Source organism: Cynocephalus volans, chromosome 17 (genome assembly GCF_027409185.1).
Source record: "Cynocephalus volans isolate mCynVol1 chromosome 17, mCynVol1.pri, whole genome shotgun sequence".
In the NCBI taxonomy this organism is placed as follows: Eukaryota; Metazoa; Chordata; class Mammalia; order Dermoptera; family Cynocephalidae; genus Cynocephalus; species Cynocephalus volans.
The window spans coordinates 6,412,172-6,431,713 of NC_084476.1; the positions used below are offsets into that span (position 1 = coordinate 6,412,172).

The 19,542-nt window shown below is 47.5% G+C and overlaps 1 protein-coding gene across 11 annotated transcripts in view; it reads left to right on the forward strand.

Annotated features, from left to right (window-relative positions):
• Window positions 1-760: 760 nt before the first annotated feature.
• The window catches only part of RAPGEF1 (Rap guanine nucleotide exchange factor 1), a 140,284-nt gene continuing 121,502 nt past the window's right edge, over window positions 761-19,542 (forward strand). For all 11 annotated transcript variants that reach the window (XM_063081525.1, XM_063081527.1, XM_063081530.1 and 8 more), the window contains exon 1: window positions 761-879. In XM_063081525.1, the coding sequence (XP_062937595.1) occupies window positions 819-879 (61 nt within the window). In that variant the 5' untranslated portion in view covers window positions 761-818. The remainder of the gene's footprint in view (window positions 880-19,542) is intronic.

Sequence of the window (19,542 nt, forward strand, 5' to 3'; positions counted from 1 at the left end):
CATTCCCTGGTGTGGAGCCTCTGGGCTGGTAGGAGGGGTCAGGGTGGGGGTGGGGGGAGGCGGGTCACTCCCCAGCTTGGCTGTGGAGGCTGCAGTTAAGGAGGGGTTGCTGTGTCTGGTGGGGGCTCCCAGCTGGCAGAAGTTGTTGAGTCATGATTAGGGTCAGTTCCAGGCCTTGGTGTGGAACCTCTGGCCCACAGCGTATGCTGAGTCCTGGGTGACGACCGTCAGGAGGCATCAGTTCCTTGTCCGGGGGTGGAATATCTAGGCCAGCAGGGGGCTCTGTGTCTCAGGTGAGGGGACACGTCAGGCTCTGAGCAGTGGGAGGCACCGAGTCCTGAACTTGGGTGTCAGTTCCCGGCCTGGACACTCGGGTCCTCAGGCAAAGGATGCTTTCCTGGGTGGGGTCAGTCCAAGCCCTGGCGTGGAGACTCCGAGCCGGCAGGGGGCGCAGCGTGTCGTGCGCGAGGCTCGGGCCGGCTCCGGGCCAGCAGGGGGCGCTGTGCCGCCGGCGGCCCGGCGAGCGCCCTGCAGGGGGCGCTGTGGCTGTGGCCGCGGCCGAGGCCCGGCGGGCGGCGGCGCGGCGCTGCGGCCGGCTCGGGGGCCGGGGAGCGGCGGCGGGAGCGCAGGAGGCGGAGCGGCGGCGGCGGCGGCGGGAGCGGCGCGGCCCGGCGGGCTGGAGCGCGGTCGCCGAGCGCACAGGCCGCGGCCGCGCGGAGCCCGCCATGCCGGCGCGGGTCTGAGGCGCGGCGAGCCAGGGCCGAGGCGAGCGGCGGGCGCGCCGGCCTGTGGCCCCGCAGCGGCCCGGCCCGGGCCCGATGAGCGGCGGCCTCGGCCTCCGGCGCAGCCCGGAAATGTCCGGCAAGATCGAGAAAGCAGGTGAGGCGCGGGCGGGCGCGTGGGCGCGGGCGGGCGCGTGGGCCCGGGCCGGGCCGGCTGTCCCCGGCGGCGCGCGGCCCTGCGTGTGCGGCGGCCCCGGGGCGACCCCGCCGTGGCGGCCTCGCGGGCGCCGGCGGCTGCTCCCGGCCGGGCCTGCCTGACGGAGGAGGGGACCCCGCCGCGCCCGCTGCCCGGCCCGGGCTCCCGACGGCGGACGGAGCTGGCTGTGGAACGTGTCGCGCCCGGGAGGCTCGAGTTTAAATTTAACCAGCGGCGTCCGCGGGGCGTGCTCGGGAGCAGCGCGCCGGCTGTCGGGCGTGCCCGGGGCGCAGCGGCTTCCTCCGGCATCACGCTCAGCCGCGGAGGCAGGGCCCGCGGGGAGCCGGGTGGGTCGCGGGAACCGCAAACCATCTCTTTGTGTGCGCCCAGAAATCTTGGGGAGTTGCTTGCCCCATTACCTCGGTGTTTGCCTGTGCTGGGAATAGAGTCCCCAAAGATTCAATTATTGTCGTGCACATGGGACCTTGGGCGTCATGAGCCGGCGACACCTTGCAGGGAGAATCCTTGGGTCCTAGGTGGGGGCGGGGGGGGGGGTCCAGGGCTCCGGGACTGGAAACACATCTGGTGGTCATCACCCGGGGACCAGGCGAGCTCGGCAGCTGCGTTATGGAAGGCAGACTTTCAGGGGGCTGGAAAGGAGGTGGGTGGCACTGATTTTGGGAGCTGCTTATATTTCCCGGGTTGATTCGGGAGACTTTTCTGGGATGCACTTCTGCAGTGGACCCAGAAGGCAGGGTCTCTTGTGTAGGTTGTGGTTTAAACACAGGAAGGAAGCTTTTACTGAGGGCTTACCATGCTATATATCCAGATCTGTGCTTAGCACCTTAAATGCATTGCTTATTAAATCCTTGCAGAGTCTCTATAAGAGGGAATATCGTCCGGGTTGTACAGGTTCATTGAGTTCCTGCAGCCCACCCTGCAACAGGGCAGCGGGTGGGTGTTTCTGCCTGCCCTCTGACCCGAAGCCTGAGAGTGCCTTAATCAGGGGCAGGGCGCTGGGATTCGGGTGCTGTTTCTTGTCTATTTTTCTCACTGTTCTGCAGCCCCAGGGCCTTGCTCAGTGACTGTAAGTCGCTTTCCCAAACATGTCCATTCCAGAAATATCTTGAGTTCATCTGTGCAGCATTTCTCAGGAATCCTTGCATAATGTCTCATCAGAATGGTACTATTGGGAAACTTGGATCATTTATTTTAAAAAGAACGTCAACTGGGTTTTTTTTTTTATTATAAGATTATTATATATTCATTCCCCAAAACTTGGAAATCACGGAAAAGTCAAAAGAGCAAAATGAAAATTACCTGTCATCCCACAAAAAAGCAGCTCAGACCTCTCAGTGAGGTGACTCTTCCTTTGAGCTGTCTACTACCCAGATGAAGGCATAAGGCCAGCTTATTTATCCTTGGGCCTTCTCTGGGCACCGCTCTCTGCTAGGGACCGTAGGAGATGCAAAAACCAGCAAGTGTCTCCCCCAGAGAAGCTTGTCTCATGATACCTGTGAACTGTGCTGCTGTGGGCACAGGTGAGGGAGAGGCCTCATCAGCTGAGGGAATGGGAAGGTTCTGGAGAGGACAATGTTTGTGCTTACTTCTGAAGAGAGGGTTGGATACCCAGGGTGGAGGGGGAGATGGAACAGAGTGAACGGGCTTACTAGGGGCTGCAGGAGGAAGATGCATTTGGTGAGAAGCGGCTAAAGTAAGAAAATTCTGAGATTGGCAAGACCGGGGTTGGCACCTCACCTGTGTATTCGGGATCACAGATGTGGAGCTGGCAAGAGGACCAGCCTTCATGCAAAAGGTCTTTTGCTGTGATCCATACACAACCGCCAGGGAAAATTGGGACAGCCCTGGAGCAAGGGTTAACCTTTCTGGTGGTTTCTGCAGATCGTTATAGGTGAGCTTCATTTGTGGTTTGCTGAGATTTCCTGTTAGGTTTCTGTTGGAATTTTCCAAATGGACCTACTGTTAAATTCCCAGAAGCGTGTTTGATTCAAAGGAGAGGTCCTTAGGTGAAGTGGTGACTTCTCTTAGCAAGTGACCAGTCTCTTACAGAGCCCGACGACCAGCAGACAGTTGTTTTTGGAGTTTTGCTACTTTCTGTTGACTTGAAACAACAGAAATGTTGCTTAACTGTGTTCATAATCTCTCCTCTGAAAACAGAAGGACCATCATTTTTACTTCTCACAGTTTAAGGAATCCAGGGTTTTTTGAGTAAACAGGAAAACTCCTTTGCGCGTCTCTTACAGCCCGAAACTCTTGCTCATTCTTTATCCTGCCTCCTTGTGCTTTGCCTGATATCTCTTTGCTGAGCAGGGTTCTCTTCAACCTCTGGCGCAGATCTTTTTGAGTTTGTGGCTGCTCTTCAATATATTCAGCTAATCATTCAGCATTGCCTGGCTGTGTGGGGCCTGTGGGAGGGTCATACCTACCTACCTACATCCTTAGAGGACGCACTGTTCATGGGGACACACCCAGCTGTCCCAAGTGCCATGGGGGAATCAAAGCAGTTTGGGTTCCAGAGGGCAGCAGAGGCACAACTTGCTGGGCTGATTGGGGCCTGCCAAGTTAGGCTTAGAGGAGAAGGGTTGAATTTGGAGGGCGGGAAGAAGACTGGGGCAAAGGGGAGGCTTTCCTAAACTCCTTACTGTCTTCCAGATGAAATGAGGCGTTGAGTAGAGCTGAGCCAGACGGATTAGGGAGCTCCTGGGGTGAGTTTGTGGGCAGGCCTGCCAAGGAGAAGAGGCTCTTTTTAGGAACTAAGAGGGACTTGTTCTGGAAGACCATCAGGAGATGTGTGCAGTCGTTCAGAAGTGGGGACACAGCGGACCGGGGGCCGTGCTGGGGCCAAATGAACATGGTTCTCTTTGTACAAGCAGTTGTGGTGGTCTGCTCATGTTTCTTCCAGCAAGGATATCAAATGAAGAGAGTTTATACCCTAATGTCTCTGGAGCTTAAGTGCAGTCTGGAGCTGTGGGCTGGATTTAGTCCATAGATAGGTTGTGTTTGATCCACATGTGTTCTTGAGGGAAAAAGAAATCAATGGTCAGTATTTGAAAATCAGGAAATTGCTGAAAAACTCTCAGGTTCCTGGTTCTCTTGAAACATGAGAATCTCTGGTAACCCTGAGCCCTTGTTCCTACCTGCAAGGCAGCTGTGGGTGGGAGCCAGGCGACAGCCACCCATGGAGCCCCCACCACTCCACTGCCGGCCACATCGCCGATTCCCGTTACCCACTTGTACTGTTGACATTTGAGTTTCACTTCCTCCTTGGAGAAGTGATTCGGATTTGCTTGCTTTTGAACTGGACTTCGGAATCTTTGCCCCATTCCTTCATTGATTCGTTACTCCGATTCCTTCTTTCAGTACTGACTGAGCACCTGCTCTGTCGGGCTCTATATGAGGCTCTGGGGATGGGTGGGTGGGGAACTCAGCAGACATCACGCCGCCTGCTGTAAAGAGAGGTATCGGCTTGCTCATGTGGGGATGTCCGGGAAGGTAACAAGGGGCCAGACTCATAGTGTGGGGATAAGGTCAGGGGACTACTTCTATGGTGAACTGAGATCTAAGGTGAGATGTGCAGGATGAGTCAAGTTAGCTAGGCACAGTTGGGGGACAGGGGACCAGACTAGACTACTGGGGCAGGAGGGACCGAAAGGCTCCTGCGGCTAGAGGGAAGAAAACGCTTCTGTTTTACTGGCTGCACACATCAGAGTTTCAGTTGCTCGTTTATTCCTTTATTCCTTCACTCGGTTCACTCATCCAGTCATTTATCGAGCATCTCGTAAGGGCCTGGAGTTGTTCTGGTCCTTGGGATACAGCAAAGATCTCTGCCTTCTGGGCCTTACCTTCTAGCTGGGGCGGATGATAAAAATAGGTGCCACAAAAGAAGTAAATTCTGCAGGTTTTATTGTTGTTGTTGTTTTAAGTCCCTTTCCTCTCTGTGCTCCCGGTAAACCTCAGTCTGTCTAGAACAGTCATCACTTACCACGGCCTTGGGTGGTTCTGTGGGGCTGGTGAAGAGCAGCAGGCTCATCCAGCACTGCCTGGGGACCGAATAGATGTGGAGTCTCAAGCTCAACGTGCATGAGGATGCTTTTATTGTAAATGGAAAAGAAATTTACAATGCCTGCATTCATAGTAACTTTTTTGTCATTATGTGTTTCACGTGCGTTCATAATAACTTTTTGTCATTATGTATTTTCTCAGAACAGATACTGAAGTATTGTGCTAGAGTACAAGTGGTATCATGTGGGGCTGCACATTTTTGTAGCCTAAGAAATACATCTTCTTAGATAGGCAATCACTGTATTTTGATCGATTTTAAACTCCTCAAAGTTTGACTTCCTTTTTTCCCCCGTAGTTAAGAATATTTGTGGTCAGAATAAACTCATTTTGATGGTGCCTGCTTCTCTTTCATTCACTCACTCATTGAACACTGAGTGCCTGCCTCCTTATTGGCAAGCATCCTGGGATACCTCATGGTGGCAAGGAGGAGGCAGGAACCTGGTCCTCCTGAGGACACAGTCCAGGGGTAGTATCAAAATGATCTTGAACATTTCTGCAGCGTCCTACAGTTTCCACAGTGCATTTATAGACTACCTCATTTGACTTCATCCTCACAAAGCCCTGAGGGCAAGGACTGAATACCCCCATTTTGCACCTGAGGGCAGCGAAGGCCTGAGGAAATCTGGTTACTTGCCCACGATCACAGCCCTAGGGAAGTGAAATGGGGAACTGGTCCCTCCTTTCTGCCTTTACAGAGCACTACTTAATGCCTCCAATTTTACTGGAGACACAGGAGCTTTCTGTCTTAATTCTTGTTCATGCTTCTAAATTTCTTTTCTGGTCTTAGAAAACATAATCCACCAGTTGAATTAAGGTAGGCCCCCCTGCTGTCTTTAGGCTGCATACAATACTCATAATACTAATAACATTAGCAATACTGTAAGGAGCTAAGAAATAGCACTAACACAGGCTAAATGTGTTTAAAAAAAAAAAAAAAAATCAGCCACAGCATCCCAAATGCTTCCTAGTCTCCTGAGCAGCTGCTGGCAGAGGTGGTTTGAATGGGATTCCTTGTAGCCAAGAGACCTGATAGGAGGCCTTAAAGATGAGTCATGTATGAGCTTGCAGAAAAATCATTTCCCAAATTAGCCTGGACTGGAGATTGCCTTGAACACCAGGCTGGGTCTTACCTCGTCCAGCTGAATGTGTTTCCTGTTGCCATAATAAGATGACGCACTGGAAAGTGGAGAGGCCTGGCAACGCTGCCACCTGCCGTGCCTCCAGCCAGGACGCCTCACTGCCGGGACAGGTGTTCTCTGACTTGTCACCCACCTTGCCCCAAAAGCTGTTTTATGAGTAAATAAATAAAACCCACATTTGTGAATTACTTAGGGATCTTTCATCTAGTAGGCCTGTCATCTTAGTTTCTGGTCATTTGTTTTAGACTGTGTGAGACCTGATGTTGTGTCCTTGGGTGATTCTTTCCCTTTGGGTGTCCTTTTCTCCATCAGTGCCAGGAAGGGGTGGGACCCTAGATTTAGTGTTTCTCTGTTTGTTTCTTTAAGTAGCGGGTTCATTTTTACCCATAAATCCATTAGATCACTGCTAATGGGCTGAGATAACCTCTCAGCTCCTCCTTGGACCCTCCACTGAGTATGTGAAAACTCACTTCCTGGATGCTCTCAGAGCCTCCTGTACCAAAACCAACTAACTGCCTTCTCTTCCTCTAGCAGGTAATAAATTTCATGGAAAGGCCCCAAATAAACACATGGGTAGAATGATATTGTTTAGCTCATTCAGAAATCAAAGCCCTAGTTTGCTTTCTGCGAGTTAAAAATCAGCAAAGTCTTAATTGACCATTAGCTCCTGGAGGGAGTGTGCCTGTTCACCACTGGGTTGACGTCACTGTGCCTAGCAAACAGCAGATGTCCAGAAATGTTTATTAAAAGAACAAGTGAACTTAGTTAATATTATCATAGGATGAACTTAGGATTCAGTTAGTAGGATGCAGTATGCAGTTAGTTGGCAGTTCTGCATTAACCATATATAATAATTAGTGTTTTCCTGTAGTCCTCTGAAAATTGATGATGGGGCTAAGATCAAATTCTCAGAACACCCTGTTGAGAGAACTCTAGTACACTGTGGGAGGTTGAGCCACCACCCAGCCCTGTCCCCGCATCCGTCAGGCAGCATGCAGTCTTTGAGCTTCCATTTGTAATAACTGTGGTTGATTCTGTGGGTTGCACAGGAAAAAGGTACTCTTAGGTGGTACACTTTCAGCATGGAGCAGTTGTGGTTACCTTATGTCTCCAAACCAAGGCATGTACCAGCTCTGCTCAGTTGTGATGTTGCCTTACATCTACAAACAAGGCATGTGCCAACTCTGCTCAGTCTGATGCCCATAGGAGCACCATAATAGAAGTCCCCGTCTTTACCTATTATTTTTTTCAGTTGGCCTTTGAATGTCATTTAGGACTAGCTCCCTGCACCATCAGCTCTGTTCATGCAATGACTGTACAGTACAGGCTGTCTCTGAGGGGCAGGGGAGGTAGGCTGTTGGTGTTTTTCTGGCTCCCCTTTCTTTTTTGTCAAGGGGCATAGGAAGTCTCTCTTGCCACTTCCTCCTCCTCTATGAGCTAAGCTGCAGGGTAGAGATTTGCCTGGGTCCATTAGAAATCTGACAGTCATAATTTCTCTTTACCCCCCTTTTTTCTTCCAGGCTGTAGTTTGAAAGACAGGTGATAGTTCTCTGAACCACAGTCCTTACCTGTGGCCTGGGCTGCTTCTTCCTGAAACACTGTTACTATCACATAACCGCTTAGACCTTCTGCTCCCATAAGTCCCTTAAAGGTGATCTTTCTCTTAGCTCTTCACTGGCTTGCTAGAACCACACAGTCATTTTACTACAAATTAAATTTTGTGATCAGGAAACTGTCCCACTTTTAAAGTGATGGAGCCGTCCAGCACAGGGAGGTGTGTGGTGCTTCTCAGGTCTGGGGACAAAGAGGTGGATTTCTGGCATTTACTTTAAAGATTTTTAAAATTTATGCCATTGGTGTGGACCTGACAGACGTGGCTCCCAGCTGCACACTCTACTGTTAAAACTGGAGCAGGAATGTGGTGCTGGCAATATTTGGGAAGGAAAGACATGGAGCGAGGAGAGAGGACAGCTGAAGTCCAGTGGAATGTGATGGCACCGAATAGCTGACCCCAAACAAGCAAACAAACAAACAAAGCCCCTGCTTGGAAACAGTGGTTGTATTTATTTTCCAGTTGTGGGTAATCAACATGTGCCCACCCTCCTTCAAGTGACTGGTTGTGAATAAATGGATGGGTGATTGTACATGGGCCATGGAACAGGCTACTCTCAACCCTCCTTTCAATAATAAATAAAAAATAATAGTAGTAGCCAACATTCATGAGGTGCTTGTTGTGTGCCAGTCCCGGGCTCTGTTCTGTGTATTTTACATGTGTGGTCTCATTCAATCCTCTTAATAGGAGAGAGGTGCTGTGAGTGTTCTCATTGTACAGAGGAGGAAACCAAGACACAGAGCTTTTCTTCGAGATCTGGAATAGCTAAGATTTGCACATAGTCATATACTGATTTGGGCAGAGTTAGGACTGAAGCCCATGTGACTGTTCCCCACATATCTGTATTTTCATTGGTTCTGACAACGTTATTCTCTTGGCTGTTGTGGCTTGGGTACAAATGAGCCTCCACATTTCAAGAGACCCCTCTGCCACTGGGGTGGTTGCTGTATTAACAGGGCCTCTGGGTAATACTGGAGGGATGCTTGAGAAGGCAGTGATCTTCCTGGCTCTCCTGCTGGAGCTCTCAGGGGCTCAGGAAGCCTTGCTACTTGCTGGATGTCCTTGGGCAAATTGCCAAATCGTAACTTTCTGGGGTAGACAAACCTACCTCAGAGGCCCTTAAAAATGCTGATTCTTTGGGAGTCGAGAATGCAGCATAAAGGGGGGAGTTGGACGTATCAAGGTTGTTTTGTTGATAGTTTTTAATAGCACTAAATGTTGCCTGGCACTTAATTATTCATCATCAGAATAAAACATATAATCCTTTATAGCTTTCAGAACACTTATATGGATATCAGTTCCTTTGCTGTTTTAGGTTTTGTTAATTTGTTTGTTTCTTATCGTGAGGTGTTGGTGTCACACAGTATTTTTTCCAGATGAGGAAGGTGGCAGCTGACATGTACTGAGTATTTCCTCTGTGCCAGGCACTGTGCTGGGAGCTTTACCCTCAGATACGTGTGTGATTTAATTCATTCTATTCTTATAAAGAGAGAAATGGCAGGTGCGAGAGTACTTCAAAAATTTTGTGTAAACTAGAATTGAAGAGAATAGGAATTTTTCCACGAACTTTTTGAAGTACCTTGTGCTGTGCCCATTTGACAGTTGGGGAAAGGGAGGCAGCAAGAGGGGAAGTGACTTGCCAGGGTCACTTACCATGGGAACTTGGGTTTCACTTTTCTCCCCCTCCTCGACTGGACCTGGGGTCTGGTGCTGGTCAGCTGCAGAGCTGCGGGGGGCTGACTTGGTTGAACCTGAACCTGAACCTGCTGGGGGGGGGGTTGCTATCTCTGTTCAACCTGCTCTGGGATTCCCCTGGGGCTTTCCAGCCTCTCTGCAGGACTGTTAAGACAGCTCCACATCTGCCTACAGATTTATGAAGCAGCTTCTGGTTTCTCAGTTATAGAAGTATCTTAAAAAGTACATTTGCTGAAAATAATTGCCTGAGAATCTGCTTTGGAGAAACCTTCCACAGATGGTGCAACAGTGGGAACTGACCCTTATGAGTTAAAACAGTTCCATCCCCTCACCACCCCCACCACCAACCCAGCCATCCGCTGCTGGCTGTGTGTCACTGAGTGCTAAGCAGCCTGCCAACGCAGTGGATGGTACTGAGTGGGCGAGAGGTGTTGGTGCCCTTGGGGAGTTGGCAGTCTGTGTTGTGTACAGGAGGGTTTTTTTGGGGGGCGGCTAGCTGGTACAGGGATTGAACCCTGGACCGTGGTATCATCAGCACCATGCTCTAACCAACTGAGCTAACTGGCCAGCCCAGGAGACTTTTGATCTTGGTGTTCACTCGCTCACCCACATTAGAGGCAGCGTTTGCCTGAGCTGGGGGCAGGAGGCCTGCCTGTGTCCCCTGGACCTGCGCTGATGCACCAGATCTGTGCCGCTCAGTCTCCCCATCTGCACAGTGAGAGAGTGCGGTCAGTACAAAGCAGTGACTGAGAGCATGGGCTCCTGGGTCCTGTAGCTGTGGTCTTGCATCCCAGCTCTTCCATGTGACAGTTGTGAGGTCTTGGGCAAGTCACTTCACCTTGTCCAAGCCTCAGTTCCATAGCTGTGAAATGGAGAAAATAACAGTGCCTACCTTGTGGTGTCAAGGGAGAATTAAATGAGATGGTGCTAGTAAAGCATCTTAGCAGAGTCTTGACACATAAGAAGTGCTCGATAAACATTAGCTTTTGTTCTTAGCTGAGGTCCCCTTCTGCTCTAAAATGACCATTTCTTTTTTTTTTTTTTTTTCTTTTTTTTAAAAGATGACCGGTAAGGGGATCTTAACCCTTGACTTGGTGTCATCCGCACCACGCTCTCCCAAGTGAACTAACCGGCCATCCCTATATAGAGATCTGAACTCGCGGCCTTGGTGTTATCAGCACCGCACTCTCCCAAGGCTGGCCCTTAAAATGACCATTTCTTTAAACATGGTAATATGGTAAGTAAAATTCAGACCTCAACATTCACAGAAGAAAGAGAAGTCTTTGGCTATTGAGGTATTTCCTTTCAGAGTCTCTCTCTCTCTCTCTCTCTCTCTCTCTCTCTCTCTCTCTCTCTCTCTCTCTCTCTCTCTCTCTGTGTGTGTGTGTGTGTGTGTGTGTGTGTGGGTGGATGGGTGGGTGGGTGGGTGTGTCTGTCTTTCTCTGTTTCTCTCTCTCTGTGTCTCAGTCTCTCTCTCAGCATTTGAGAATGCTGAATTCCAGGGAATAGATTTTCACAATTAAGTAACAAACCTGAGAAGAGATCATTTATAGTAGAGTAGATGGCATTTCATTTCAGATACACATGTGGCCCCCATGTATGCAGGTTGATCAAAAAGTCCTGATTTTATTATTTCTTAAGTCTGTCTAGAAGGAATGGGCTTGTGCTTGCGGGCTGTGCTTTATGTCAGAGCCATAGCAGGGCTGATCCGCTAGCACAGGTGTATTTTTGCTCTGTCCCAAGAGCCACCACTTTAGTTTCTCGTTGCAGGGGTGACTCTCAGGATTAATTAAACCATCTTTGTTCAGTTCTGGAGGTGAAATGATTATAATGTGTTGCTTTTGTTTTGTGACAGTTAAAATACCACAAGTCATTCAAGGTCCTCATGTACAAGTAACTGACAAATTGCTTGAACGCAGCAGGCAGGGTGATATCATACCCTTTATTTTTTCTTCCTTGATTAGCTTTCGCAGTTAAGATAAATTCAGAAATCCTGTTGTATTGTTGTGAGTTTTCCTTAACCCACGCTCTCCTGGACTTTTCTGATATGTGAAAGTAAATGTGTGTAGTCTGTTTGGAAATTCGTCAGTGCAGCTAGCGTGAAGCATGGCGCTATTTGCAGAGAGCCCAAAGCCCAGTCAACCCTTTTCACTTTTTTTAATCATTTGGTCCTGGAGCTTCAGAACCTCTCAATTAGCATAACCACACTAATTTGTGCTTCTGCCTCAGCTTGTCAAGAACGCCTTACACATATTAATTCTCTGAGCTCATCAGAAAACCAAAGCACAGATCAAAAGCATGCTTTTCTGCATGATCTGTCCCTATTTTTTCTGTTCATGAAGAGCTGTCTCTATAAATTACCCTAAATATGCAAGGTTGTAGAATGAAGTTTTTATATTTGACAAGGTAGGAATTGGGCTAGGGACTAGACTACATTTCAGCCCCATGTAGCAGGGAGCCCAAAGTTCGCAGGTCCTAGCATGGTAGGAGAAATGTACCCACTGCTGAAGAAATCATGAGGGCTAAAATCATCATGGGGGTTATGTGAGTCACTGTCACCAGGAGTGCTTGGAACTCTGGTGTCTTTGGGCGATGGAGAGAGAACTGGCCTGGCACTGCCACAGACTCACTGTCCTCTGGGGCAAACCATGATCCATCCCTGGGCCTCTGGGTCTCCTCCATAAATTCAGGTCCTTGAACTGGAGCAGTAGTTCCTGAGCTTTTTAAGATCATATGTCTACTAAGGATCTAGTGGAAGCTCTACGGACCCTGTCCCTACGGAGGCATGTGCAGATGTGTTTCTACCAACTATAAATTCATGCTACTATGTGATAAATGACAATTTGCAGACACCCTCGGTTCTTGGAAAGATGGAATAGAATCTTGGGTGTCTGAAATGATCAGGAATTAGTTTCTTTTTGTAATTAATTAATTTTTTATTATTTTTTGCATTGTAAGATATTATGGAGCAGTTAGGGGAGAGGGGAAGAGGGGGAAGGGCAGGAGATAGGGTGGGAGGAGGAGCAAGGAAGCGGGGCATGGTCAAGGCCTGTGGCACCCCCCTCATTCTGGCAAGGGAGCCCAGGGAGCTTCCAGCAGTGATTCCATCATGGCTGGGGTGGATGCAGACTTCAGGGGTGTGTGGCTAAGCCCCCTGCCCCGCCCCCCCGGGAACACAGGGAACTTCCAGCAGTGGCTCAGTTGTCACTGTGCTGGATGCATACTTCAGAGGGGAGTCGTGGCTGAGGTGCTCGGACCCCTACCACCCTGGCTTGGGAGCCCGAGGCACTTCCAGTGGTGGCTCAGTTGTCGCTGGGCTGGATGTGGACAACAGGGCATGTGGCTGAGGTCCTTGGCTCCCCACCACCCTGCCTCGGGAGCCCAGGGTGCTTCTGGTAGTGGCCTGGTGGTCCTTGTTTGGCTGGATGCAGATGTCAGAGAGGTGGCTGAGGCACTGGGCCCCCTCACCCTGGCTCGGGAGCCCAAGGTGCTTCCGGCAGTAGCTTGGTGGTCATCACTGGGCTGGGTGTGGATGTGGGGGGTATGGCTGAGGCCCCCAACTTGGGAGCCTGGGGGGCTTCTGGTACTTATAGGTTTTATAGCAGTTCTGTGGTGGTGGTAGGCCCTTACTGGTTAATATCAGAACTTTGTCTCTGATCTGTGGGCTTTTTGTTTTTTCTTTCAGTTCTGTGTTGAATTATTCGCTGTTCTCTCGACTTAAACTCTGCACTGGAACTAATATGTTGTCCTTTGGTTACTTCTAAAATGGAAGAACTTCCTGTTTCTCATTTGAGCCCACACTTGAGCCCTGTGGTTGAGCTAAATTGCTTCTTTGCTGCTGATTCCCTCTGGAAGGCTTTTTGTGCAGGTCAGGGTTAATTGTTGACTTTGTGATCACTTCTGGGTCTTGTGAGATCTGATACACCTGGGTTGTGTGGAGCCTGAGTCTTTTCAGCCAACTGCACTCCCTGCAGTTCTGTATTCCTGACAAGTCTCCACTGAGTGGTCCTGTGCCAATTGGAGGGCATATCAGCTGTCCATGCTGTGCCCCAGTGTTCTCCCAGTAGGCCTGTCTCCCCCACTCCCCATACTCTAAACACTTTGCATGGGATGGGACATGTGCAGGTCCCTTGACTTACCGGCCTCTGAGTGGCTCCTTTTTTCAGTTGTTGTGTCCCCTCATTCCTATGTGGGTCCACAGGAACCCTGTTAGTGGTCTTGCTGGACTGTGGGTCACCAAGTCCCTCTTCTCCCCTGCAGCCTTCAAGCAACTTCATACGAAGGGCACAGTAGCAGCTTTTGCCAGCTCTTGCTCCATGCACTCACCAGCTCCAACCTTGAAGCATCCAGGGCTCAAAATGGTTGGCTTGGTCCTTTCTTTCTCTCATCATGGCTTCTCCTGCCTTCGTGCACTCCATAAGTCTCTCCTCCTCTTCCCCTGAGCTCTAGTGGCCCCAGCTTGGCAGTCATTGCTTTTTAATAGTTGTAAACTTGTTGATTATGGGAGAGGGTGATGCTGGGGACTGTCTATTCCATCATCTTGATTGGAAGTGCCAGGACTTAGTTTCTTCTAGTTCACTCAGGAGATAGTCAATAATTATGCATTCTTGGGAGTTTTGTAAGGATTCCATGAGATGGTGCTTGTAAGCTGCTTAGTGTACTGCCTATGTGGACAAAAGGGTGTACCTTTCCCTTCTGGGTGAGATTAGAAAAAAATTTACGTACAGTAAAATTGACATTTTGGAGGGTGTAAAGTTCTGAGAGTTTTAACACAGGTAGCTTTGTGTAGCCACTGCCACAATCAGGATACAGGACAATTCCATCACCCTTGGAAAAACTCCTTTTTGCCACTTCTTTGTAGTCAAATCTTTCTTCCACCACTGGCAACCATCAGTCTGTTTTCTAGCTATATCTGTAGATTTGCCTTTTCCAGATATCACATAAAATGTAGCTGTATAGTATGTAACTCGTGGAGGTGGGCTTCTTTTACTCTGCATACTGCCTTGGAGATTCATCATGTTTTTACTCTCTCACCAGTTCATTCTTTTTATTGATGAGTAGTACTCCATTGTATGGCCCTAATAACAGTTTGCCTGCATGAGAATGTGACTTTGGTTAACCATCTAGCTCTGCTTCCTGGAAATAAATAAAAATGGCACAGGGAAAACCAAACAACCCAATTTAAAAAATGGGCAAAGGACTTGAATAGATATTTCTTCAAAGAAGTTGTACAAATGGCCAACAAGCACATGAAAACAAGCTCAGTATCACTAATTGTTATGGAAATGCAAATCAAAACCACAGTGAGAGATACCAGCTCACATCCTTGAAGATGGCTACTTTCAAAAACACAGAAAATAACAAGCGTTGTTGAGGATGTGACAAATCGGAAGCCTGTGGCCTGCTGGTGGGAATGTAAAATGGTACGGCTGCTGGGGAGAACAGTGTGGTGGTTCCTCCAAAAATTAAAAATAGAACTACCATATGATCCACCGATTTCACTGATGGGTGTATATCCAAAAGAGATGAAAGCAGGGAGTTAAGAGATATCTGTATACCTATCTTCATAGCAGCATAATTCACAATAGCCAAAAGGTGGGGAGCAACCCAAGTGTGCATCGATGGATGGGTAGATAAGCAAATGTGGTCTATGTGTAAAGTGGAATATTATTCACTGTTAAAAAGGAAGGGCATTCTGACACACGCTACAACCTGGATGAAACTTGACATTATGCTAAATGGCATAAGCCTGTCACAAAAAGACAAATACCGTATGATTCCAGTTATGTGAGTTGTTTATACTAGTCAAAATTATAGAGACAGAAAGTAGATGATGGTTGCCAGGGGCTGGGAGAGGGAGGGAATGGAAAGTTATTATTTAATGGATACAGAGGTTTTAGTTTTGCAGGATAAGAAAGTTCTGGAGATGGATGCTGGTGATGGTAGCACAACAGTACAAATGGTTTTTATTACCACTGAATTGTGCACTTAAAAATGGTTAATATGAGGGCCAGCCTGTGGCTCACTTGAGAGTGCGGTGCCGATAACACCAAGGCCACGGGTTCGGATCCCATATAGGGATGGCCGGTTGGCTCACTTGGGAGAGCGCGGTGCTGACAACACCAAGTCAAGGGTTAAGATCCCCTTACTGGTCATCTTTAAAAAAAAAAAAAAAAAAAGGTTAATATGGTAAATTTCATATTATGTGTATTTTATCACAATTTTTAGAAATTGCTGTGGATACCAAATATTTTTTCAATATTTATATAATCACATTAATCTTAATATGATAAATTATATTAAAACTTTTTTTGAAAGATGACATGTGATAACTGTATTACTAGGCAACAGTGCTCGTGGTAAAAATGACCTTTGATTAATATATTACATCTGGGCTGGGAGGAAGTCCAGATGAGCTAAAAATGCCAGTGCCTAGTTGAACGCCAGCCCCTGGTGAGTGTTGTAGCCTGGCACATAGTGCTCTAGTGCATGTTAGCTGTTAATAAAGATTGTCTCAAGCTCCTCAGTGGCTTCCTTCTGAGGACTCTGCCTGGATACCATTGTCGGCACTTACTGTCTCTGAGTTGACAACACCTAGATGGCATTTAGTGCACACCATTTGGCAGGATTCCAGGCTCTCGACCATGTTCTTATGTAAGGGATCACTGCCTTGGGGAAGAGGAAGAGAGAGGATGGTCTAGGCAGAAGCAAGATCAAGGCATGGAGGCTATGTTAGGTGGAACAGTGCCTCTTTGTGTAAGTTGCCATCTGGAGATTGCTGTGACAGGATCTCTGGTACCATAAGCATCATTAACACATTTCGATATGAATCTGGGTGATAACCAATTACTGTGTCTTTTTTAAATACTAAGACACCAATGTGTGTAAGATGTATTGTTCTAATAACATTTCTCGGGAAACAAAAAAGAAAATATATTAGCAGAGTGGATTATAAAACAACACACCTTTATTTCAACAGTTAAACTGAAAACATCTGTATCTTAGAATCAAGGAGACCCAGTATGAAGCACTGGTGCATTTCCCATCTGAGTTCCTGAACACCCACAGTGTATGGTCCGTTGCAGTGGATGCTGAAGACGCGGGTGAATAAGGCGAGGCTCGTGGAGCTCACTGTGACTGGGTCCAGGCTCTCCCCTCCAAGTGAGACTCAGCCTTTTTTTTTTTTGACAGCTGGCAGGTACAGGGATGGAACCCTGGACCTTGGTGTTATTAGCGCCACAGTCTAACCAACTGAGCTAACTGGCCAGCCCTGAGACTTAGCCTTTGATTGCAGAGTTGGACTCTGGATTTTTGCTTATAAATGTACCTCTGTTCCAGCCTCACAGTTAGATGTCTGGACACCAGAGGAAAATTACTTTTAGGATTATGTGCTCATGTAGACCATGACAGATGGGGTGATGGTCACATTTCCCAGCTTACGCCTGCTGTCCTGGTGTAGTTATTATGAGTACCTCTCAAAAGTGTCCTGGTTTGGATGGGAAAACACCAATGGAGCGATCATTTACCACTCCTGAGTTTCACAAATATGTGTTGGAGAGGATCTGGATTTGCAGTGAGAGAACTATTTCAGAAATATGGCCTGTTCCACTGCAGGATCAAGCCCATAGAGTCCACAAGGGGTCAGAGGAATTTGGTTTTGGTTCCATTCTTCCTGTGGGCATCTGCTACTTTGCGTGTTCCAATCACTCAACTCGTGGAAGAATCAAAATCTGGGACAGTTGGTTGAAGAAATAATAAACACATACATACAACAACCAGAGCGTGTTTTCCTTATGATAAAAATTAAATTATGGATCCCTGTACTGGCCAACCAAAAATAAAAAAGTTGAATTAACCAAATCTTAAATTCATATTCTTTGGAATGGGTGGAAATGATATCAGTATTTGTGTCAATTTAAGTCTTATAGAGAAAGTTGGAAAAATAATTATATAGAGACACTAATGTGGGTTAAGCTGGACAGAGGGGTTTTTTTTGTTTGCTTTTTCCTGTTGCTATAGAATGGAGTATGGGGATAGAATTTTTTTTTTTTTTTTTTTTTTTTTTTTTTAAAGATGACTGGTAAGGGGATCTTAACCCTTGACTTGGTGTTGTCAGCACCACGCTTTCCCAAGTGAGCTAACCGGCCATCCCTATATAAGGATCCGAACCCATGGCCTTGGTGTTATGAGCACCACACTCTCCCAAGTGAGCCACAGGCCAGCCCGGGGACAGAATTTTTGTAGGAAGTATCATTTTTATGCAAGTGATATACTTGGGGGTTAAAGAAAAGAGCAAGAAAGACAGAAACAGGTAGGAAGGTTTGTGTTTGTAGCTAATTAATAACTTTCAGCCTGTTATATTAGCAGGTGTTGATGACAGAATCATCTGGGGCCAGTTGCTACATGTCCTGAGTACCTGCTAGGTATCTGAGCGTGCTGCCTGCCTTCTTCAGTGGAGGTTGCTGGGCTGAAGCCCCTAGTTTCTTTTCTGTTTTTTTTTTTAAGGTTCATATTATCTTTTATTTTTATTTATTTATTATTGAATCATAGATGATTATACATATTTGGGGGGTTCAGTGTTGACATATGTTGATCAAATCAATATTATTAGTGTATACATTATTAAAACTCGTACTTATTCCTTATGCCCCTTATCCAATCTCTCCCCATCTCGCTCTCCCTCTCTCCTCCCCCCTCTAATTGCCCTAGATTTCTTCTCTCCTGAAAGAGTAGTAGTTACTCTATTGATTTGTTGTCTAGTGCTGAGAGAGGTGTGTTCAGGTCCCCCACTATTATCATAGCATAATTCTTCTATCACTTTGGATTGGGCTTTGTGGAAAGAGACATCCTCTTCTTTTCTTTGGTTTCCACTGGTGACTCTCCTTGTGTCAGTGCACTCAGGTGGACCATCTGCATGGTGGTCCTTGTGTCTAGCAGCTTTTGCAGCAGCCGTGGCTATTGTGGTGGCCATGGTGGTGTTTTTGGTGTGCTCCTTACCTAGTTGTACAAGGAAGGTTCGGTCCTCAGCTCCATACCTCAGGACCCTGAGTAGGCCCAGTGGCAGCGTAAAGCCCCTAGTTTCTGATTCAGTTGGTCTGGGGTTGGGCTGAGAACTGGCATTTTCTAACAGGTTGCCAGGTGACATTAATGCTGCTGGTTGGGGGGAGGGGCACATTTTGGAATCACTGCTCAAAGTACAGAAAGGAATAGAAAGGGCCCTAGTGATTTGACCTAAAAAATAGAAGGTTGCCGTAATAATAACAAAACAACTTCTGTGCATTAATACCAGGAGCTGTGCTACATCTATTGAATCCTCTCAGCAGTACTGCACAGAGGGATCGTGATGAGAATGATGAGGAAACTGAGGCCCTGAGGGCTTATGTGGCTAGTCTTGCTGGCATGTGGGAGAGCTGGGTTGAAGCCACTTTGTGGTACTGAAACAGACCCTTATAAATGGAGACATAGCTTAAAAATATTCCCGAAGAGACATCAGAGACTGAAGGTGATTCTGATAATATGAGCACGAGCAAACAACAGGAAAATGACAGTGTTGACCCTGCTCTTGTGCGGGCTTTTGACAGTAGGATTATGAGGGGAAAAACAACAGTGATCTAATTAGCTCTGACAAGAAGATGGCCAAAAGATTAGCATTATGAAGAAACTCTGTGATGAATCTCACACTTAATGTATACTGTGCCTCGGGATATTAGCTGATTAATTAGGATGATAAATTAGTCATCATGATAAGCAAGCCATTTAAAAACTAAGCATCCAGAACTTGAAGACAAAACTCTAATTTAAATTAAGCTTAAATTCACACAATGCATCAGTACTTTAGAAGCCTAGTGGTAAATGTTTACAAGCATCTTCTGAATTTTTTCATTGTATGAGTGCTCTGTAAAAGGAGAGCTTGGGCTTCGTCTCAGCTCTCTTTTTCTGGATCCTCTCTCTCTCTCCCAAACTTTTCATTTTGGAACATCCTAGGCAATTTAGTCCCATGGCACAAAGCCATCTAAATACTGGTATTTCCCAAATGTATGTTTCCACTTCCTACGTCTCCAGCGAACTGCAGACTTACATATCAACTGCCTACTT